The sequence below is a fragment of the Oratosquilla oratoria genome, chromosome 12 (genome assembly GCF_046742065.1).
Source record: "Oratosquilla oratoria isolate Oo_2021 chromosome 12, ASM4674206v1, whole genome shotgun sequence".
Lineage (NCBI taxonomy): Eukaryota > Metazoa > Arthropoda > Malacostraca > Stomatopoda > Squillidae > Oratosquilla > Oratosquilla oratoria.
Window position 1 is genome coordinate 15,151,211 of NC_134788.1, and position 20,792 is coordinate 15,172,002.

Sequence of the window (20,792 nt, forward strand, 5' to 3'; positions counted from 1 at the left end):
TAACAGCTTTCCTCCTATCCCATATATCTGCAATACCTCCCACAGTCTCTTCCTGTCTACCCTGTCATAATCCTTTTCCAGATTCATAAAAGCCAAAAAAAAACTCCTTACCTTTTCTTATATCTTTCTCACATATCTGTCTTAACTCAAAAATCTGATCTACACAACCTCTACCTGTCCTAAAACCACACTGTTTCTCACCAATTACTCCCTCTGTTCCTCTCATAAACCTCTCAACCAAGACCCACTCATAAGCCTTCCCAACTACACTTAACAAGCTGATTCCTCTGAAACTACTACACTCACACTTGTCCCCCTTTCCCTTGTAAAGCGGAACTATAGAGGCACTCCTCCAGTCCTCCGGCACTGTACCCTCTCTTAAACAATGATTAAATAACCTCACCAGCCAGTCCACCATAACTGTACCTCCTTTCTTCAGACATTCTGCATAGCATCCATCCAACCCAGGTGCCTTACCTGCTCTCATCATCTTAACAGCTGCTCTCACTTCATCCTTCCCTATTTCTCCTCCGTTTTTCTCACTCATCACAGTCATTTTCTTAGCGCTTCCCACTGCAACTACCTTTCCCTCCCTATCCTCCTTCACATTTTGCAACTCCCTAAAATACTCTGCCCACCTTTCTCTCACTGCCTTCTCTTCCATTATCATCTCTCCATCTGCACCGTTTACCTTTTTTCTCTACTTGATTCGCCTCTTCTTCCTCTTTTGATTTCTTTCCAAAACATCTTTTTATTACTTTCAAAATTTTCTATCATACTCTTACCCCATTTCACATCTGCTCTCCTTTTTGCTTTCTTTATCTTATGCTTAACTTCCTTTCTCTTTACTTTGTACCTCTCATACGATTCCCTCGTCCTAATTTGTAGCCAATCTATGAAAGCCTGCTTCCTCTCTTCTACACCCTTCTTTGCTTCCTCATCCCACCACTCACTACCCTTCCTTCTATTTCCTCCCGCCCTCCTTGTTCCACACACCATCTTTGCACACTTTATGACTACCTCCTTGAACCATCCCCATTCCTCCTCCACTCCTAGTTCTACTCTATCCTTCACTCCCTCCCACTCGTCTCTCAGCTTCTTCTTTTACTCCTTTTCTTTCTCATTTAAGCTGTTCATTCTAAATACCTCCCTTCCTTCTGCCCTTTTCCTTTTTTTCCACATATTCTCCACTCTCATTTCACCTTCTTAATTTGTTCAAATGGTTTGTGACAGCTGACCAATGCCATGATACATCTTTTTATAGCCGTTCATGTAATGAGTAAGCCACTGTAGTTAAATATTTTGAAAATCTACAATAAAAGGTAACTAAATCTAGGAATTATTAAAACTCCTTCATGTTTTCGGGGGACTTGGTATCCTGAAATCTTTTGATTTTATCTCGGGATTTGCGAGTACTTTCTTCATCTGTAACAAGTCCCAAGTACTCTTCTGATGGTACTTGTCACTGACACTGATATTCATGTACTTTCAGACCATTGTCCAACATATACTGTAACACTGCTTTTAATTTCAATTGGTGATGATGCACTTGTTTGCTATCAAAATTTCATCTATAGAGCAAAAGATTCCTGATAAACTAGAAAACATCTTATCAATTTACGACCACCAGCTACTCCAAAAAGAAATTTCTGGCGACAAAATAAATAAGTGAATGAAAAAAAATTAAACGTTGGCTGAGGCTGCACACTCTTTGTGATTTTTCATCCACAAGCTAATGCTGAAAGGGATGTTTCGAGTCTATTCTAAATCATTATTTGATATTTCCTAAACAAGAGAACATTTTTGCTTGGTTTGGTAGTAGATTTTGTACTACCTGTAGCTGAGGATTAAATGTTACCTTGTAATCTCCGTCTTTTATGACTATGGGAATTAACGACCATGTGAACTATTTTGACCATCATCACTGGTATATGAGAGCTTATTGGGCTCTAATTCTTGTGCACAGTGTGTCTGATTTGCTTCTGCATGATTTGCCGAAATGCCCTATCTTACCACACTGGTAAAATTTTTGCCCACCGCCTGGACATTTTCTAGATTAATTGGAATTGTGACCGTCTTTACTTCAGCGGCTACACCCATCTAACCTTCCATGCCTGGATTTTTTTTTTTTTTATGTACATAATAAGGTTTGTTGGTTAGTTCTCTTTATATTGCTTAAACTGTTGTTTGTTTCTCTTGGGTTGAGCAGTCGACATCTTATTTGCCTGTTATTGTGTTAGGTGAGTTTTAGCCTCTATATTAATAGCATGCATGCATGCATGCTTGCAACTTCTATCACTATAGGTATCTCCTGGGCCTTTGTTATAGTTAGACTTTTTTATGCAACAATTTCTTCCTCAACTCTGAGGAGTTACACTTTACAATTATTTGATCTATAATAACACCATTGGTATCATAAAGATTGCAGGTGGTTGCTAACTTACGCAGCTTAGACACGTATGAATCTTTTGATTCTTCTTGTAAGAAAATTTCCATTCCCTGAACAAAAATACTTCATACCTAAAGAGTGAAATAGATATGGAGCAGCATATTTTGCTGCCTCTAAAGACTCATTTGCTGGCTGCAGTGTACTATAAGTTTCGTGCACCTCACCCCCTGTTATATGTAGCATAAGGGATTTCAATTACCTAGCATGTATCATACCTTTTCCTTAAATGTAATAATCGAACCGCATAATCCACCGCTTCAATCTTTTCCAGGTATTCATTGATGTATTTTCAGAAAGCTATAAGATCGTCTACAAATATATTTAAGCCTATCATCACATGAACCAACTTGTTCATTAAACTCTGGAAAGCAAGAGGTGCACTAGATTTGACAAAACAAAAAAGGTTAGGTTAGGCTAAGTCAGGTTAGATTATTACCGTCCGAAAACAGCCTTTTTCCCATTTTCCTGACATTTTAAAACGAAACTATTGGTGAGCGCACCGTAGACTTACATCCTGAACAGGAGGGAGAGGGGGAAAAAAAATCTACATTTTAGAGGTGTACAATGCCGTCCTTACTTATGGGTGATTAATATAAAATCAATGAAACGCTGAATTATTCTGTCACTAAAAAAAAAATAATAATAAAAATAAAATGTCGTAAATACTAATGTTGGCTCAGCCTATTCTAATTGTTGGAAAATGAATATATATTTCACCTATGCTATCAAACCACCTTTTCTGCTCTCTACTCTAATTAGCAAGCTTCCAAATGATTCACTATAAGCTCTATAGATTCCTATTGCAAAACTCTCAGATATTAGTCCATGTCAATAGCGCAATGGCTATAAAGTAGGTAAACCTAATTAGACAGACGTCTTATATGATAACCACTTTATAAATAAAAGGTGTCTAATTTAATCGGAATTAGTTTCAAGTACGTCCCAAAGTCAATAATAGCTAAATAGAGCATGCAGTGTTTTTAATCACTGATCCTATCCCTAAAACGTCGTCTGCTTCAGCCACTCTTGTTAAACCTACCCGTAGCGTCATCTACTCCGCAGTGAGGTCATAAATTTTATTCATTCTTCATGCATTGTCATTGAGTTTGATGAATTTGGTGATCATGTCGAGTACCGCAGACTATTTGATATTACATTACGATTTATGGAAATAAAGAAAAAATACTGAGAAAAATATACGATTGGGAAAGAAAAAATAGGTGAAAAGAGGAGGAGAATAACAATATATCAATAACATATTGAACTCAGAGAGAATGGCTGGAGAAGAGCTGAATGCAAAACAAATGATAATAGTTATTGTTTTTGGAAATTTAGACTATTTTTTCCTAGATGAGTAAGCTTAGAAGAATAGAGACAAGATAGATGATAAGGGAATAAAAATATAGAAAATAAAGATAACAAAAATGAAAATAAAACAAAAAACTGAAGATAGGTCCATTATGAAGACAGGGTGTTGTCAGGGCTTACGACATCACTAATGGTAATATAATTAATCACATAAAACCACGTCTTCCTACAGGCAGACAAACATTTTAACTTTCTAATTTTCTAAAATGTAAAATTCTTTTTCCGAATTCAGACTCAATACTGACTAAATAATATATAAAACACTAATTTTCTTTTGTTTGACCTATACTGGAACCTCATTTCAGTTTTATATGTTCACTATTATCACAGTTTAGTAGCTTGCTAGATAAGGGCGTGCCGTATAGATAAATTGATAGCCCCATAACTATGCCGTCTCTCCACACATCTTGGCTGTTGTGGGAGATATCTAGGGAGTCGAGACTAATCTCAAGAAGTGATGAAAAACTCAGCATCGCTAAGTAATGTCTGTTTTGCTACATGACGTTTGGGTTGGTACATAACTCATGACGTCATTGGAACTAATACCAAGAGATGGCGCTGTATACTATATTTTAAATGCTGATTCGCAGACGACGAATATTTTCATCAAAAATTCCCAAAAATAATACGTTTGAGATTATTTTTTTATGATTCTCGTGAAAATGAATGACATTATAAAAGAGATAATGCAAAACTGTACCTGAGCTTGGTGATTACCCTTTAAGAAGTTGTATGTAGTTTGAAGGCTACTCGAAAGCCCGCTGGATTTCGACAAGCGATTGTCCTTTTGTTTCAGGAAGCCACTTTCACTCGACAAAGGCCCTGAAGAGATTGATCGCAGCGAAATAGTATTTGTCAGCCATGGGATAATGAAGAGAAAGGTGCTGATTGTGATGGAGTCCACCATAATACAAAACGAACATCCAACCGACTGGACTGCTGATGGAATCACCTCCTTAAGAGGTGAAATTGATCAATGAAAGACAAATGAAGTTTACAATACGAATGAAAGGAGGAAAGTACAATATATATTAACCCATTCAACTCCGATGACAAGATGTCTTGTCATTTGGTCAAATAAAACAAAAAATCATAATAAAACAACAAAATGTTTGATGATCAAACAGCACCAGAAAAATATGACGTCGTCAGTCCTCCTCGAGGAGGACTGATGACGTCATATTTTTCTGGTGCTGTTTGATCATCAAACATTTTGTTGTTTTATTATGATTTTTTGTTTTATTTGACCAAATGACAAGACATCTTGTCATCGGAGTTGAATGGGTTAAGTGTATGCGCCACAACAGGGATGTCCTGAAGAAGAAAAAGAAAATTTCCTAGGTATTTTAGAGAAAGAATATGAGATTCTAGAAGAGATATAGGACTTTTGGTTGGTGATTTTAATGCTAGAGTTGGAAAGGAAAGAAAAGGAATAGAAGGTGTAATAGGGACATTTGGAGAAGAAACAAGAAACTCAAAAGGAGAAAAACCGATAGACTACTGCAAGAGAAACGGTTTGAAAATAATTAATGTCTTTTACCAACATAAAGAGGAACATAAATTCACTATACCGAATCAAAATACAGGACACTTTGATCAAAAATAGATGATCGATTACATATGTTCAGACAGAAGAATTTTTACCAGTATAAAGGTAATACCAGGAGTGAGTTTAAATTTAAACCACAGGTTACTAGTGGCTGATCTTAAAATCGGTAAGGCAAAACCACGGCAATGTAGAAAAAGAAAAGTAATCAAAACAAAACGCTTGCAAGAGGAAGATAAAAAGAATGTTTATAAAACTAAACTTACACAAAAATTGGAGAAGCAAAATGATGAGGAAAATAAAGATGGGACATTTTGAAAGAAACATTCAGTGAGGTAGCAGAAGAAACTTTAGGGTTAGAATGGATTTGTGAAAATAGGAAAAGACACACACCTTGGTGGAATGAGGAGGTCAAACAGGCAGTAAAGAACAAAAATTTAAAAGTTAAGAAAGTGGCTAAGAAGACAAACACCTGAAAGCCGAGGAAAATATGTACTGGCAAAGAAAGAAACAAATCTTGCAAAAGATCGAGCAAACACCGAGACATGGAAAGATCTAGGAGAGAGATTGACAGAAGATTTGCAGAAAAGAAAAAAGTTATTATATGCTATAGCAAAGTCATATAGGAAAAGCAAGGCAAAACAATATAACATTAAAGACCTAGAGGGGAATGTTCTTACGGATCAGGATGAGATAGACAACAGATGGACAGAATACCTCCAAGAGCTCCTAAATGCAGGAAAAGAGGAACAATGGCAAGAGACGCAGGACGCTTCAGATGGAAAAGAACATGGTGAAATCACAGAAAAGAATTTGAATGGACATTGAAAGAAATTAAAAATTCCAAAACACCAGGAGTAGGTAAAATATCAATAGAGCTAATAAAGGAAGGTGGAAATGTAGTACAGCAAAATATATTGAAGCTCATAAATAAGATCTATAAAGAAGGAACAATACCGGAGGAGTGGGGTAAAACCCTAGTAGTCCCAATTTTCAAAAGTAAAGGTGATGCTGGAAAATGTAAGAACTCATACCCCACATCACAAAGTATTATGAGAGAATAATTGAGAGAAGAGTAAGAGACCTAGTGGAACCAATATTAGGAGAGGAGCAGCATGGTTACGGACTTAACTTTTGGACTAAGGATGGTGATAGAGAAGGCATGCGAGTATAAACAAAGCCTGTACATCGCTTTTATTGATCTACAGAAGGCTTTTGATTCAATACATTACGAAAAGGTATGGATATGTATGGAGGAGAGGTATGGTGTCAAGGGACATCTAAATAAATATATGAAAAGTTTGTATTGCCTCTGTGTATGTAGTGTTAGAACATCAAAAGGATCAGAAAAGTGGTTCCCTGTAGAAACAGGGGTTAAACAAGGAAGTGTGTTCTTTATAGCATATATGGAAACATTGATAGAGGATTTTAAAGAAGATAAAGAAGAAATTTATAAGAACAGAATAATGGCTTATGCAGATGATATAGCTGAATGGAGCACATATAGGGAAGAGATCGAAGAAGAGTTAATAAGGTGGAATGAGTGTTTTATAAGGAAAGGTATGAAAATGAATGTAGAAAAAACAGATACTAACCGTTATTAACAGAAGAGAACACGATTCCAGAATCACCATAGGAGATAAGATGGAAAAAAATACAGACATCTTCAAATATTTAGGAAATGTAGTCACTAAGGAGAGTGGAAATAAGAGGAATATTAAAGAAAAAAATAGATAAATACGTAGAAACTCTGAGGGATGAAGGGGCCTTCCATGATAGAGCTAGATGGAGGAACATGACAGACATAACGCCTAACACTGGGAGCTGACACAGGAAGTAGGTACTGGTATTTTTACGTGATATGATGCAAAATTATTTCATATTTCTTGCAATAAATTTTTTTGTGAAGATTTTGCATGTCCCAAATTATGACTAATTGTTTTTTCATATTACAGGTTAATGAAATGGCTTCGACTAGAAGATCTTGCAAAAATAAGCCTGACGTATTCTGCTACATCTGCGGCGAATACACCATTATACCTGACAGGAATCAGGTCACAAGTTTCTAAAAGCGTGCTTACCATTCTTATTTTAGTATTAAATTTGGTGACTAGAATAAAGCTTGGGCGCCACACATGGTATGCAAGCCATGCACCGAGTATCTGCGTCAGTGGACCAAAGGCAAAAAGAGTTGTCTGAAGTCCGGATTTCCCTTGGTTTGGAGGGAGCGGACAAACCATGTCACTGACTGCTACTTCTGCGCTATTGATGTGACTGGGATCAACAAAAAGAACCGAAGCAGCCCCCAAGTATTCTGATCTTGAGTCAGCACGTCGTCCTGTAGCTCACTGTGATGAAATTCCAGTACCTGTCTTTCGAGAACTTCCTGACATCAGCGACGAAGATTCCTCAAGTGTTCGAGAAGACGAAGAAGAAGTGGTTCTTAACGCGATATCATCTTGTCAAAGTCCTCTGCCGAGCTATTGGCATCCAGATTGAAGGAAAAGAACCTCCTCTCTGACAGTGCTCCCACCACTTTTTACCGCAATAGACATCAAGAGTTTCTCCGTTTTTTTATTGAAGAGAAGGACTTGGTGTACTGTACATAAATTGCTCAACTTCTGCACAAGCTTGTAGTGCCACAGTATGAACCCAAAGATTGGAGACTGTCCATTGACAGCAGTAAGCGATCGCTGAAATGTGTTCTGCTTCACGACGGCAACCAGTTTGCCTCTGTATCCCTTGCTCACTCGACTACTCTGAAGGAGAAGTATGAAGCGGTGAAGTATGTGCTGGAGGAAATTTGTTATGATCAGCATGAGTGGCTTATTTGTGTTGACCTGAAGATGGTGATTTTTTTGTCGGGACAACAGTCCGGCTTCACCAAGTACCCATGCTTTCTGTGCATGTGGGATAATAGAGACACGTTCAGCATAACACAAAGAAGGATTGGCTTGTGCGGGAGGAATCGGTGCCTTGCAGAACAAGAAACAACATCGACAATCCTCTGGTAGACAGAGACAAGATACTCTTCCCACCGTTGCACGTCAAGCTCGGCTTGATTAACCCATTAAACTCCGATGACAAGATTCTTGTCATTTGGTCAAATAAAACAAAAAAATCATAAAACACCAAAATGTTTGATCAAACACCAGAAAAGTATGACGTCATTCTCAAATACATTTATTTGATTCCCTTACTCTATGTTTCATTCCTCCGTTTCCTTCTACATGTGACTCCAAATAATCAAGGCTCTCCATGTCCTCTGGCCTCTCACCCTTTAAACACGACTTCAACCCACCTCCAACCCTCGTCCTTCTCATCACTTTAATTTTACCCACACTTACTTTCACTTTCTTCTGCTCATCTACCCACCCAAGTTCCTCTACTAACTGTTTCATCTACTGTTGCGACTCAGCTACATGTACAGTGTCATCCGCAAACAACAACTGGCTCACCTATCACTTCCCTGCCACTCTCACTCACTTCAAGCCTAGTAGTATCCTTGTATAGATATAAGGAAAATACTGTTACACATACCTCCGGTACGAATAAGATGAAAATAAAAAGAACAGAATAAGCTGAAGCGCAGAGAACAGTTATGATGTTCCATGGCAGGAAGATATCGGCCACGTTGATCTCCAGAGAACCCAGGGTTACAAACAGCTTTGGAAGACTTGCAGTGAACCCTCGTATCCTGGGAGACACAAGTTCATTCATCAGGGATTGCGAAACCGTCATTATGAAGGCAAGGGCCACGCCGGAAATTGCCCTGCCTATGAAGAGGGCCGATTTAGACAAGATGAGGCCCATCAGCAACCACGCGACGATAGCCAACACGAGACCCAGCGCCGTGGAGCCCTTGAGGCCGACTAAGTTAACGATCAACCCAGAGAGTAGGACGAATGGGATGTTCGAGATGGTTGGCAGAGAGGCTGAAAAAGAAAACATTTACTTAGCTGTAAGATCTAATGGCGAAATAGGCCTCAAACTAAAATGTCATTTGTAGATTTCAGGCAATTAAGATATTCCTCATTAATGTTTAGATCTTTTCCTTCCCTACTCTACTCTGAAAATTCCCTACAGGCAAGCTGTGATAATTTTGGGTGAAAGTCTATTGTTTTGTTGTGCTCATTTCTCGATCTTGGCTTTGGTTAATGTTCTGTAGGACCCTTACAATGTATTTGTTTACACCCTGTTGCGTACAGAGGTCAATATTTCCCTTTAGTGTACTAAATTAAAGGCATTTCTGTAATCTACGAAAACTAAACTCAGTACTTTATTATATCCTGTCGTTTTCTTGGTTACTTGATTCATTGTCTGTAAATGGTCTAAAAGAGAATTGTTTCTAGAGTTTGCCTGTCCTCTTAGATTGTTTTCATCCAGAGTTTTACCTAGTTTGTTTTTAAGATCTTGAAAAAAAATTGTGTATAGATTTGGTAAGAAACTAATTGGTCGATAATTACTAAGGCCATTCCAGTCTCCTAATTGGTGAATTTAAATCACTTCATCACTGCAACATGACTCAGGAACATTTTTCTTACTTGTACATCGAGTATATTGTTGTGAGTTCTTATAAAATGAGTTTCCCTTTGCTTTTTAAGAATATCTGCCGACAAGCAATCTTCCTTGGGTGTCTTTTCTCGTCTTGATCTTTTTAAAGGTCAGCTGAGAAGGTTTTCAAAAGAGGTGGTGAGTATTACTAGCTGTATGGCTTAGTCACCTTTTTATAAAATAATGCACAAATGAATCCTAATTATTATGCAATCTGATAAAAAGGCTTATCAAAATATCGGCAGCAGACGAACTTTCCCCTCGCCGATCTTCAGCTGTTCTCGTAACGGCTGTGTTGTCAATCTTGCTGTTTACATTTTGATGCACTCCATGTGCGTGCTCTTCAAAATGCCGTGTTGCGCTGCCAACTTGATCAGCAATCTGTTATATTTCGTGAGTTAGCAAGGTTTTATCACGGTTGTGTCGCCGCAAATTGCAACAGTGATTCGAAGAAACTTTCTGCTGCGGGTGGAATTCGTTTTCATTCTTTTCTGAAAGATCTTGTTCGCAAAAAGGACTGGATCATTCGGAACAGACAGCACGAGTCATGGAAGGTTGGATTGCAAGCAAAACTGTTCGAAACATAAAAAAAAAAAAACACTCGGGACCCTGGCCTTGCCGAGTCACTAGGAATAAGCATGAAGCCCATTCTGAAAAAAGATGCAACACCGACAATTTTTTTTTATCGACGAGACCCCAGGTTCGGCAAGCAAACGACGTCGAAGAAGCACTGTTGTTGAAAAAAGACAATGCCGGGAGGTAGGTGTATCAGTATCATGTGTATAGGTAGGCCTGCGATATCTACGCTGTCACTGACAATCGTTAATAAGCATGGTTAGCCTTGACTAACGATTTTTCGGTATTACTTATTTCAGCCTATGAAATCCATTTCTGTTGCAACTGAAGCGTTTGTACCACCAAGTCCGAGGTTTCGCAAACCTGTACAGGTTTCCATAAGGCCAGGAACAGTGAACAGAGGGACACAAATGAACAGAGCCATGACTAAAAATGTCGGTGTTCAAGTGAATGGTTGCTCAGTTTGGTTAAAGGAGGTGGCGCTAAACCAGACTGAACCTGTCACAGATGTCTCTGCGTCCCTACCCGAGGCAGTTGCCTTATCTGAGCCAAAGTATCTTGAGTGTAGTAGTAGAAGTAGTAGTAGTAGTAGTAGTAGTAGTAGTAGTAGCAGCAGCAGTGAAGAGTATCCAGCCTGATTGGGAATCAGACATGCTAGATACTTTGCACATGAACTTTGATGAACTTGACATGTAGGTTTTGGCTATCACTTTGATTTTTTTTAAACAAACTAAAACAAGGATTGGTATTAAAACACAAGGATAGTTAGTTACTAAAACACATTAATTCCTCCTTGCACAAACATATGAACTATCTATGCACTGTGGATGTGGTGTTCTTGGGGGTCGTGTGGATGATTTTCAAAAAAAAAAAAAACTGCTGGCATGCTGGAGCCTGGCAGATAGCCCATCAACGTCTGCCAGGTATTAGGCCTACCATTTCATGCCTTCGGACCTTCATCCGCACGGCTGATGACAAGCCAACGAAATCACGTGTATGGTCTGGTGTGGTGTGTAATTGATAGTGTGCATTTATGTATGTAAAACGTGCTTGCAGTAATGCATTCCGACGAGCTCACCAGTCCTTATTTCCAGCACGTTCTTGGCGTTCATCCTCAGAGGACTCCTCGCTCTCGACATGTTCTTCGTCAGTTGAGTTTTGTTTGGATATCCGAATTGGTTCGCACATGTATCCTTGTACCGTACCCACATTGGAACACGAAAGGGCATCCAAATCCGATAAATCTTCTTCACTCGATGTGAAGTCACTTTCGTATTGCGTGCCGTCCATGTTGAAGAATGTAAACAGCAACTACGTCATCAGTATGCCCTAGCGGTGGAAAATGTAATTGCGACATTGAAAAGTTCGTCTGCTATCAGGCACTTTTAAGATATACTATTTGGATAAAAGCAAGACTATAAAATGCTAGAAGCGTGAATTTTAGTGTTCTAACTTCTTCTAAGTTATTTTTTCATACTTGAAATAACAAAATATAAAGAAATCCAAAACCTTCTCAGTTGACCTTTAACCCATTCAACTCCGATGACAAGATGTCTTGTCATTTGGTCAAATAAAACAAAAAATCATAAAACACCAAAATGTTTGATCAAACACCAGAAAAATATGACGTCAATCCTCGCTTCGCTCGCAGCGAAGCGAGGACTGACGTCATATTTTTCTGGTGTTTGATCAAACATTTTGGTGTTTTATGATTTTTTGTTTTATTTGACCAAATGACAAGACATCTTGTCATCGGAGTTGAATGGGTTAAGGATAACGTTCTTTACTTGTTACCTCTGATCATATCATCATATCATATACCAAAGGTTTTCCCCCTTACACGGGGGGTAGCCAAAAAGAAAAAGGCATAGAAACCACTCCCACCCATTCCATCCCCTACATATTCCACTCCCCTCCACCCTCCTCCCTCCCTCTCATCTTGGCACCTCCTGGATGACGGGTCATCCCTGCATCCTGTCCACTGCCCTGGGTCAGAAGCAGTGTCACAAGACACAGCACATCCACAGCAAGGCCGCTTCATTAATTCAGCGACCCAATCCCTCATGCAGAAAAGGAGAAGAAGGGGAGAAATCCCCTTGGGCTGATTCAAATTTCTCATACATACTTCCTCACCCCCCATCCCCAACCCATTCCCCCTCATGCACCACAGCATCATCTATACACAACTCTTCTCCATTAACCTCTATATTCTGTCCTCTCCCGTCCTTCCTCAACAGACATTCCTCTCTTTTGTAATGCCCCTTTTACGCCATCCATCCATCTCATCCTAGGACGCCCCCTCATATTCATTCATTCCACCTCTGCCTTCCACACTTCTTTCACTAATCTTTCTTCACTCATTCTTTCCATGTGTTTAAACAGTCCTAATACTCTTTCATCAACCCTATCTCCCAACTCCCTTTCCACCCCTGTTCTCCTCCTCACCTCCTCATTTCTCACTCTATCTAGCCTAGTAACCCCTATCATACTTCTCAGACATTTCATCTCAAACACATTCAAACTCCTTTTCTCTTCCTCTCTTATGTTCCATGTTTCTGCCAAGTAAAGTGCTGTCGGCACAATCACTCTTTCATATAACCCCTTAGCATCCATTCCCAAATATCTATTTCTCATTACACTTTTAATCCACCAAGGCATTCACTCACTTCTCTCAATCTACATTCTACCTCCATCCTCACTCCTCCCTTTCCTGCCACATTCGCACCCAAGTATCTAAAACTATCCACTTCCTCCAGTCTCTCCCCCTTAATGCTCACTTCCAGCCTGCTGTCACTCTCTCCCTTTGTACATCTCATCACCTTACTTTTGCCCATATTTATCTTCAGCTTCCTTCTTTCACACACCTTCTAAAACTCTGTCACTAACTTTCTCAGTCCCTCCTCTGATCCTGCTACAAGCGCAGTGTCGTCAGCAAACAACAACTGTCTTATTTCCCACTTTTCTCCATTTTCTTTAACCATCTCCAACCCCCTACCCACTACCCATGCATTCACCTCTCACACCACCCCATCCATATATAGATTGAACAGTCAGGGAGACATAACACATCCCTGACGAAGTCCCACCTTACCTCCAACCATTCCACTCTCTCCATTTCTAATCCTAACACAAGCTCTATTACTCTCGTAAAAACTCCTGACTGCTCTTAACAGCTTTCCTCCTATCCCATATATCTGCAGTACCTCCCACAGTACCTTCCTGTCTACCCTGTCGTAAGCCTTTTCCAAATCCATAAAGGCCCAAAACACATCCTTACCTTTTCCTATAGCTTTCTCACATATATGTCTTACCACAAAAATCTGATCTAGACAACCCCTACCTGTCCTAAAACTTCTGATACACCACCATTGTATATAAATGAAGTTACTGACTGAATTTGTGGAATAAATATTTTGAAAAATTCTTCTACAATTTTTACCATTCTGTCTCTGAATTCCTGCCTTGAAATTTATGTTATCTCCCTAAAGCCAATCTGCAATGAAGGTCTTCAATAATTTTACTTTTCTGAATAGTTTCCTTCGAATAAAGCAAGTTTTTGTTCCTCTCCTCTCCTATGTCTTTTATTAATAATTTCATCTAGTTCAGCCCTCTCAACTTAAGATCTCCTGTTTATAATCTACATAGTTCCTATTCTTTTCATTAGATCGCCTGTTACTTTTCAGTATTTGCTTGATCTATTTCCGTACTCCCTACTTTCTCCGTTGATTCCCTAATGATATTGAATGAAATGCATGTTATAGCTAAGATGTTGCGTTGATTATATCCTAGAGCTTCAATTTTTTTTTATTTCCAACTGAAAATATTTCTTATCTTATCTCTCTTCTCAATGATCATTTTCTTATTCAAGACTTTTATATCTTTCAGTTGTGAACTTGTATAGCTTATAATTTTATGACCATCCCATTTATTCATCTATAACAACGACACCTTTAAATTAAAGTTATTATATTTCTATATGAAGTTTATTTTATTTTTGTTCCATATACCTTCTCCAACTCCATTTATAATCTACGTTCTTTTGGAAAAAATCATTGCTGTCGTTGTGTATTTATCTGCAAAATCAACTAGCATCTCGTCTCTTATTTCTTTCACTTGTTCTAAAATTTCCGACTCATGATTCAACTGTTATGTTTTTCTCACTTCGTATTCTTAAAACATCATCAGACTGGATTAGTAGATCGTACAGGTAGGAAAGTACTGGAAATTTTGAGACCTGTAACAGGAAACAAGTATAGTACTTAGCAGGATTGGTTAGTACATGCACAAGCCTCTACTAATTGCTCATTAAATTCAATAGCAACCAATATTCCACATTACACTATATGATAAGCCACCTCCCCTTTACTATTAGAAGACTTTGTACTAAGATAATCTAATTTTTTCCATAGAATTAGAAACGAGGTTAAGAAATGCCTATAAAAGTTTTACAGGCAAGACAAACATAAACAACTGACTGTCAAAAAACAAATTTATAGGAAATGACGTTGGAGCAGGAGGATCTCATACCCGTAATGAGATTTGTTCATATAATTGAAAGACCCATCAGTAGTTACACAGGTATTAAGTGAGTCAGATACTAAAGATACGGTACATGTGAATAACCTAAACAAATTCAACTGCTCTCAAGAAGCAAGTAGCTGCGACCAAAGCAACACCTTTGCCCTATGCATTCGAGGTATTATAGTATTTAACACTTTTACTCTTAGAATCAAACCCAACTTCACATGATATTTAGCGAGATCAAAACTAATTGGCCACAAGGTCGTCCCGTGAGAAAGTATATAGTTTCCTTTCCTAGTTCAGAACCTTTGCCTTTCCATGATGTCCCACAAGCTAGGCTTCCATGTTCAAGTCCACCTAACAACAGTGCTTCTTAACCTGGGATACCTATACCCCAAAGGGGTTCGAAACCTTAATCCATGAGACACGAAATAGGATAGCCAGTCCAATGATACTGTATATTTACCATGAGAAAGCATAATGTACATATATTGTATCCTACTAACTGATATTTCTAATGTGAAAAAGTACCTTTGTAGAGTAATTGAATATATCTTATCATTTCTCAGCAATGTTTGCATCACTAATCCTTACACACATGAGGCAAAATCTAACTTAACAACATTGGAATCACCCTTCCCACCCAACAAAACCCCTTGCGTGGATTAATCACCTCGTGTCGTTTGCATTACTCTATCTCTATAATTATGAAAACTGCCGACTCATGTCACCTCTTCCATACCGTGTGACTCTGTCCTTTATTATAGATGCTGACAAGCTATTCTATTAGATTCGGCCGCACATCCTAGGTAACTACTAGGTCGCCATTCTTCATAGCACCTCAGGATGCTTCCACGAGGGACACAGGAATAATTACCAATCCAGCCTGCTTCCTCTTCCGTCAAGACGAAGTCATTGCTGTATAGGAGAGCGGAGACATTGGTAGATGTGTTGTTGTTGTTGGAGTCGATGAGGACAGTGATGACGTTTGGCCACGCCACAACGTTTCCCATTATCAGCATACAGCCAGCAACCACAATCGAAAACATAACCTGAGGCAGAAAAAATATATAAACTGACACTGAAACTGATATATATATATATATATATATATATATATATATATATATATATATATATATATATATATATATATGTGTGTGTGTGTGTGTGTGTGTGTGTGTGTGTGTGTGTGTGTGTGTGTTTTAAATAACCCACTATCGGAGAAACAAAGCAAAAGAAACATTTTAAAACATTTTACTAAATGTGCTACTACATTTTCGTCTTGATATATATATATATATATATATATATATATATGTATGTATATATATATGTATATGTATATATATATATACATATATATACAGTATATCGAATATACATATATGTATATATATATATGCATATATATACATTATATACATATATACATACATATATATATATATATATATATATATATATATATATATATATATATCTATATATATATATTGGAAAAACTAAACACCAGACTCAATTGAAGGGTTTATTTGCCCGACGTTTCGATTCCCGCACAGGAATCGTCTTCAGGGGGTATAATGATTACAAGATTGTGAACTCCTTATAAATCATCGAAGTGGTAAACCTGGGAAATGTTCACCCTCTCAATCACAATTACAAAGCATACCTCATTACAATGATAAAGACATTACAATAGAAATGAAATATTGGTACCAAAAATAAAATAAAATACAAATAAAAAGTTACATGGCTGTGAACATAAAACAAGCGTAGCAAAAGTAACAATACATGACACTACCGTAAAAACATCAGACAATATGACAGAGATGCAAATGGAGACGGACCAAATGTCCGCAATGAAGTGTCAAGAACAAGCGACTAAATTACAATCAAACCAAATACACAACTGCAAAAAATTCAAATAAAATGAGTTACACGGCTGTGAACAAACAAGCGTAGCAAAATAAACCTCAAACGTAACACTAACATAAAAACAACAGAACATAGGACAGAGACGAAAAAAGAAGTGTCAAAAATAAACGACTAACTTACAAACAGACAAATAAAAACCAAACAAATTAAAAAGTTAAATGGCAATGAACATAAAGTAAGTGTGACAAAAAACAGCAACAGCATCAAAACGTAACCCAAAATGAAAAAAAAAAATATTTTATGTTCACAGCCATGTAATTTATTCTATTTGATTTTTTGCAGTGTATTTGGTTTGATTGTAATTTAGTCGTTTGTTCTTGACACTTCATTAGGGACATTTGGTCCATCTCCATTTGCATCTCTGTCCTATTGTCTGATGTTTTTACGGTAGTGTCACGTATTGTTACTTTTGCTACGTTTGTCTTATGTCCACAGCCATGTAACTTTTTATTTGTATTTTATTTTATTTTTTGGTAAGAATATTTCATTTCTATTGTAATGTCTTTATTATTGTAATGAGGTATGATTTGTACATGTGATTGAGAGGGTTAATCTTTCCCAGGTTTACCAACAGGGAGCGATTAAAAATAATTTTCAGCACGAGCATCAATCTTCCCTTGATAGAGCAACCATTGTTAACAACACTGAAGTAGTTACACAAAATTAATTATGTTAGAGAATTAAGGATGCTAGAGGCTATGTATATCAGGGAATGGGCTCCTAGCATTAATATACAATCTAATATGGTTACGGCCATTCCTCATCAAGACGTGTCAGAAATAATCCCACCAATGGTGGGATTATGTCCACCCCTCTCGCATCGCCTACTGCCCCGACCCTCCCTACTCCTCCCCCTCCCTCTCCCCCTCCCCCTCCCCTGAGGCGATCTGCTAGGGTCAGATCATCAAGCCACACACCATTGTAAGCCTTTCCATGTATGTGGAAAGATGTCGCCTTGTTCAGTCCGTAAAAATGTAGTTGTTCTGTGTTCTGTGTAATTGTGTTGTGATAAATGTAATTATTTTGAGAATGACTCCTTGAAGTCGAAACGTCGAATTTTTTATTAAAACGGATAACTTTGGACAGTCGGTTTTCGATCACCCTCCCAAAGTCAGAACTATAGTGAGGAGAATTGAAAATATTAGGAAGAAGATAAATAATTGTGACAATGCTGTGGTGTTTAACTTAGTGTGTATCAAGAACCTGCGCTCTATGTATGCGACACACACATACACACACACACACACACACACACACACACATATGTATATATATATATATAAGGCATGTCAGTGCATGCGCTCTGTAAGAGTAATGAAATTAAGTGACGACATGTGAAACTTACATGAAATATTGCAAATATAGTAGATAGACATTAGTATTAAGGATTTAGACGAATCTGACGCCCCAATTACTCCCATTAACAGGGAGAAAAGGGTGTTAAGGGAGTGTAAACACAGACATTTGTTGCATGGAAGGTGTCACGCATATATTCAATAGAAGCTGTTTCTTTATTCTTAATTGCAATTCTGACTGAGATCGTTCTCTTGTAAGGATACATATTTTAAGTACGTTATCGGAAATGGACAAAGACCGACAGACAGACTGTGGCCAGAAGGTTGGAGCGTAAGAACCACGCCCACACACGCATCCGTGACCTATTTAAGGTGCCCATACACACCCATACTTCCATAACTGCGTCACTAACTACCTCGTATGTTCGGGTTATTAAGCCCAGGTTATTGTAGATGTTGGACAGGACCAACATACCTATACCTTTCAACCTGTATGAACCACAGTTTATTGTCTAGTGGAGAATATACACAATATACTCTTATATTTTTATTCTATTTTCTACAGTTTAATAATTAATGTACAGAAAAACCTACACCTATATTCTTTCATTGCCCAACTTGGACATCGCTATTGTAGTGTCACGGGAAGCCTTTCGCTACCCAGAACCAAGGTCCATGTCGACAGGTCAGCCAGCCGAGCGGGCCGAGCAAGGGCGAGGAGGGGTGATGACGTCATCCACGCCACACCTCCCAGCCACTCACAGTACTGACTTGAACTTGACCACCCTTGGAGCCTGTTATCTCTTCCCCTCCCCCCTTTTTTTTTTAACTGCATTACTTATTACCTACATGCATTACTAATTAGATGAACACTTGGAATATTAAAGGGTCTATTGTAAGCACATAGATATTCATAGTAATTATGGCAAACAGTAGTCATAATACAAAGAAAAAATAAGTTCGCACCATTCATAATGTTAGCATAAATATTCAATAATTGTTACTGAATATAAACCACTTAATCATAACATAAACAACAAAGGAAAACAGGTAACATGGTCCTAGTGAAAAAGTAAACAACATATCATTCATGTGGTCAGTTTCATTAGCTTTCTGTTTTGACCTTTGCATGATTTATGTTTTTTCTTATTTGTCTTAATGTTATTATTTAGATTCCTAATTCTAAAGTACACAGATATTTTGGCAAAAAATGATATGACATCATGAGGTACATCAAGTCCAACATTTTCTAATTCACGAACAAATGTTTTCAAGCACTCTTTTCCTTCCTTGAGACTGTCACCGTGTATTACTTTAAATGTTTCTCTCATAGTTGTTAATTGAGAAAACAAGGTGTCAGCAGGAACATACAATCCATGTTTTAGCCATGGCGGTAGGCCTACAGTCACTTGCTTTGTGGCATAAGTGAGGATATTTTGTGTTAAACTTTTTTAACAATATAATCACCAATGTATTTGAGAGGTTCTTCTTCTATAAGTACGTGGATTGCTTTCTGTGGATTAGATACTGCGATTACACAGTCTCTTAGGTTTTCATCAATGTTGTCGTACTCATAATTTACATCTGGCCCAATATCCAAATCTTTGAAGCAAAGACTAGTAATGTACAATTCTGATGCCAACTGCCTCTCAACAAAACATGAAACTTCATTTTCCTTTTTCTCAAGTTTAGTTTTATTTGACAAACAGTCAAAATTTGATGCAGTTGTATTTGGTTTCTGAGCAATATATAGGACTGTACAGAATGCTGCAAAAGTCTTTCAATCTTAAATATATTTTAACTAAAAATCTAAATCAAGACAGCCTGTAGCATTTATTTGGGTGCATGCATACGACCATCCAAATTCTGTAAGTTTTAAATATCGCCTCAAACACTTACTCCTAGGAAAAGACGTTACACTTATTGATCAGAAACCAAATACAACTGCAGCAAATTTTGACTGTTTGTCAAATGAAACTAAACTTGAGAAAAGGGAAAATGAAGTTTCATGTTTTGATGAGAGGCAGTTGGCATCAGAACTGTACATTACTAGTCTCTGCTTCAAAGATTTGGATATTGGGCCAGATGTAAATTATGAGAATGATAACATTGATGAAAACCTAAGAGACTGTGTAATCTCAGTTTCTAATCCACAGAAAGCAATCCATGTACTTATAGAAGAAGAATCTCTCAAATACATTGGTGGTTATACTGTTAAAAAAAAATCCTTACTTGTGCCACAAAGCAAGTGACTGTAGGCCTACCGCCATGGCTAAAACATGGATTGATGAAGTAAACAGAGGTGAATTGTATGCTCATGCTGACACCTTTTCCCAACTTACAGCTACGAGAGAAACATTTAAAGTAATACACGGTGACAGTCTCAAGGAAGGAAAAGAGTGCTTGAAAACACTTGTTCGTGAATTAGAAAATGTTGGACTTGATGTACCTCATAATGTCATATCATTTTTTGCCAAAATATCTGTGTACTTTAGAATTAGGAATCTAAATAATAACATTAAGACAAATAAGAAAAAAAAATCAT

At 37.7% G+C, this 20,792-nt stretch overlaps 1 protein-coding gene across 1 annotated transcript in view; it reads right to left on the minus strand.

Moving 5' to 3' along the window:
• Nucleotides 1-16,063, minus strand: part of LOC143030569 (facilitated trehalose transporter Tret1-like) — a 459,285-nt gene extending 443,222 nt beyond the window's left edge. The window contains exons 1-2 of the mRNA XM_076193723.1: nucleotides 15,892-16,063; nucleotides 8,904-9,298 (exon numbers count right to left, since the gene is read on the minus strand). Coding sequence (XP_076049838.1) covers nucleotides 8,904-9,298; nucleotides 15,892-16,063 — 567 coding nt within the window. The remainder of the gene's footprint in view (nucleotides 1-8,903; nucleotides 9,299-15,891) is intronic.
• Nucleotides 16,064-20,792: the final 4,729 nt, after the last annotated feature.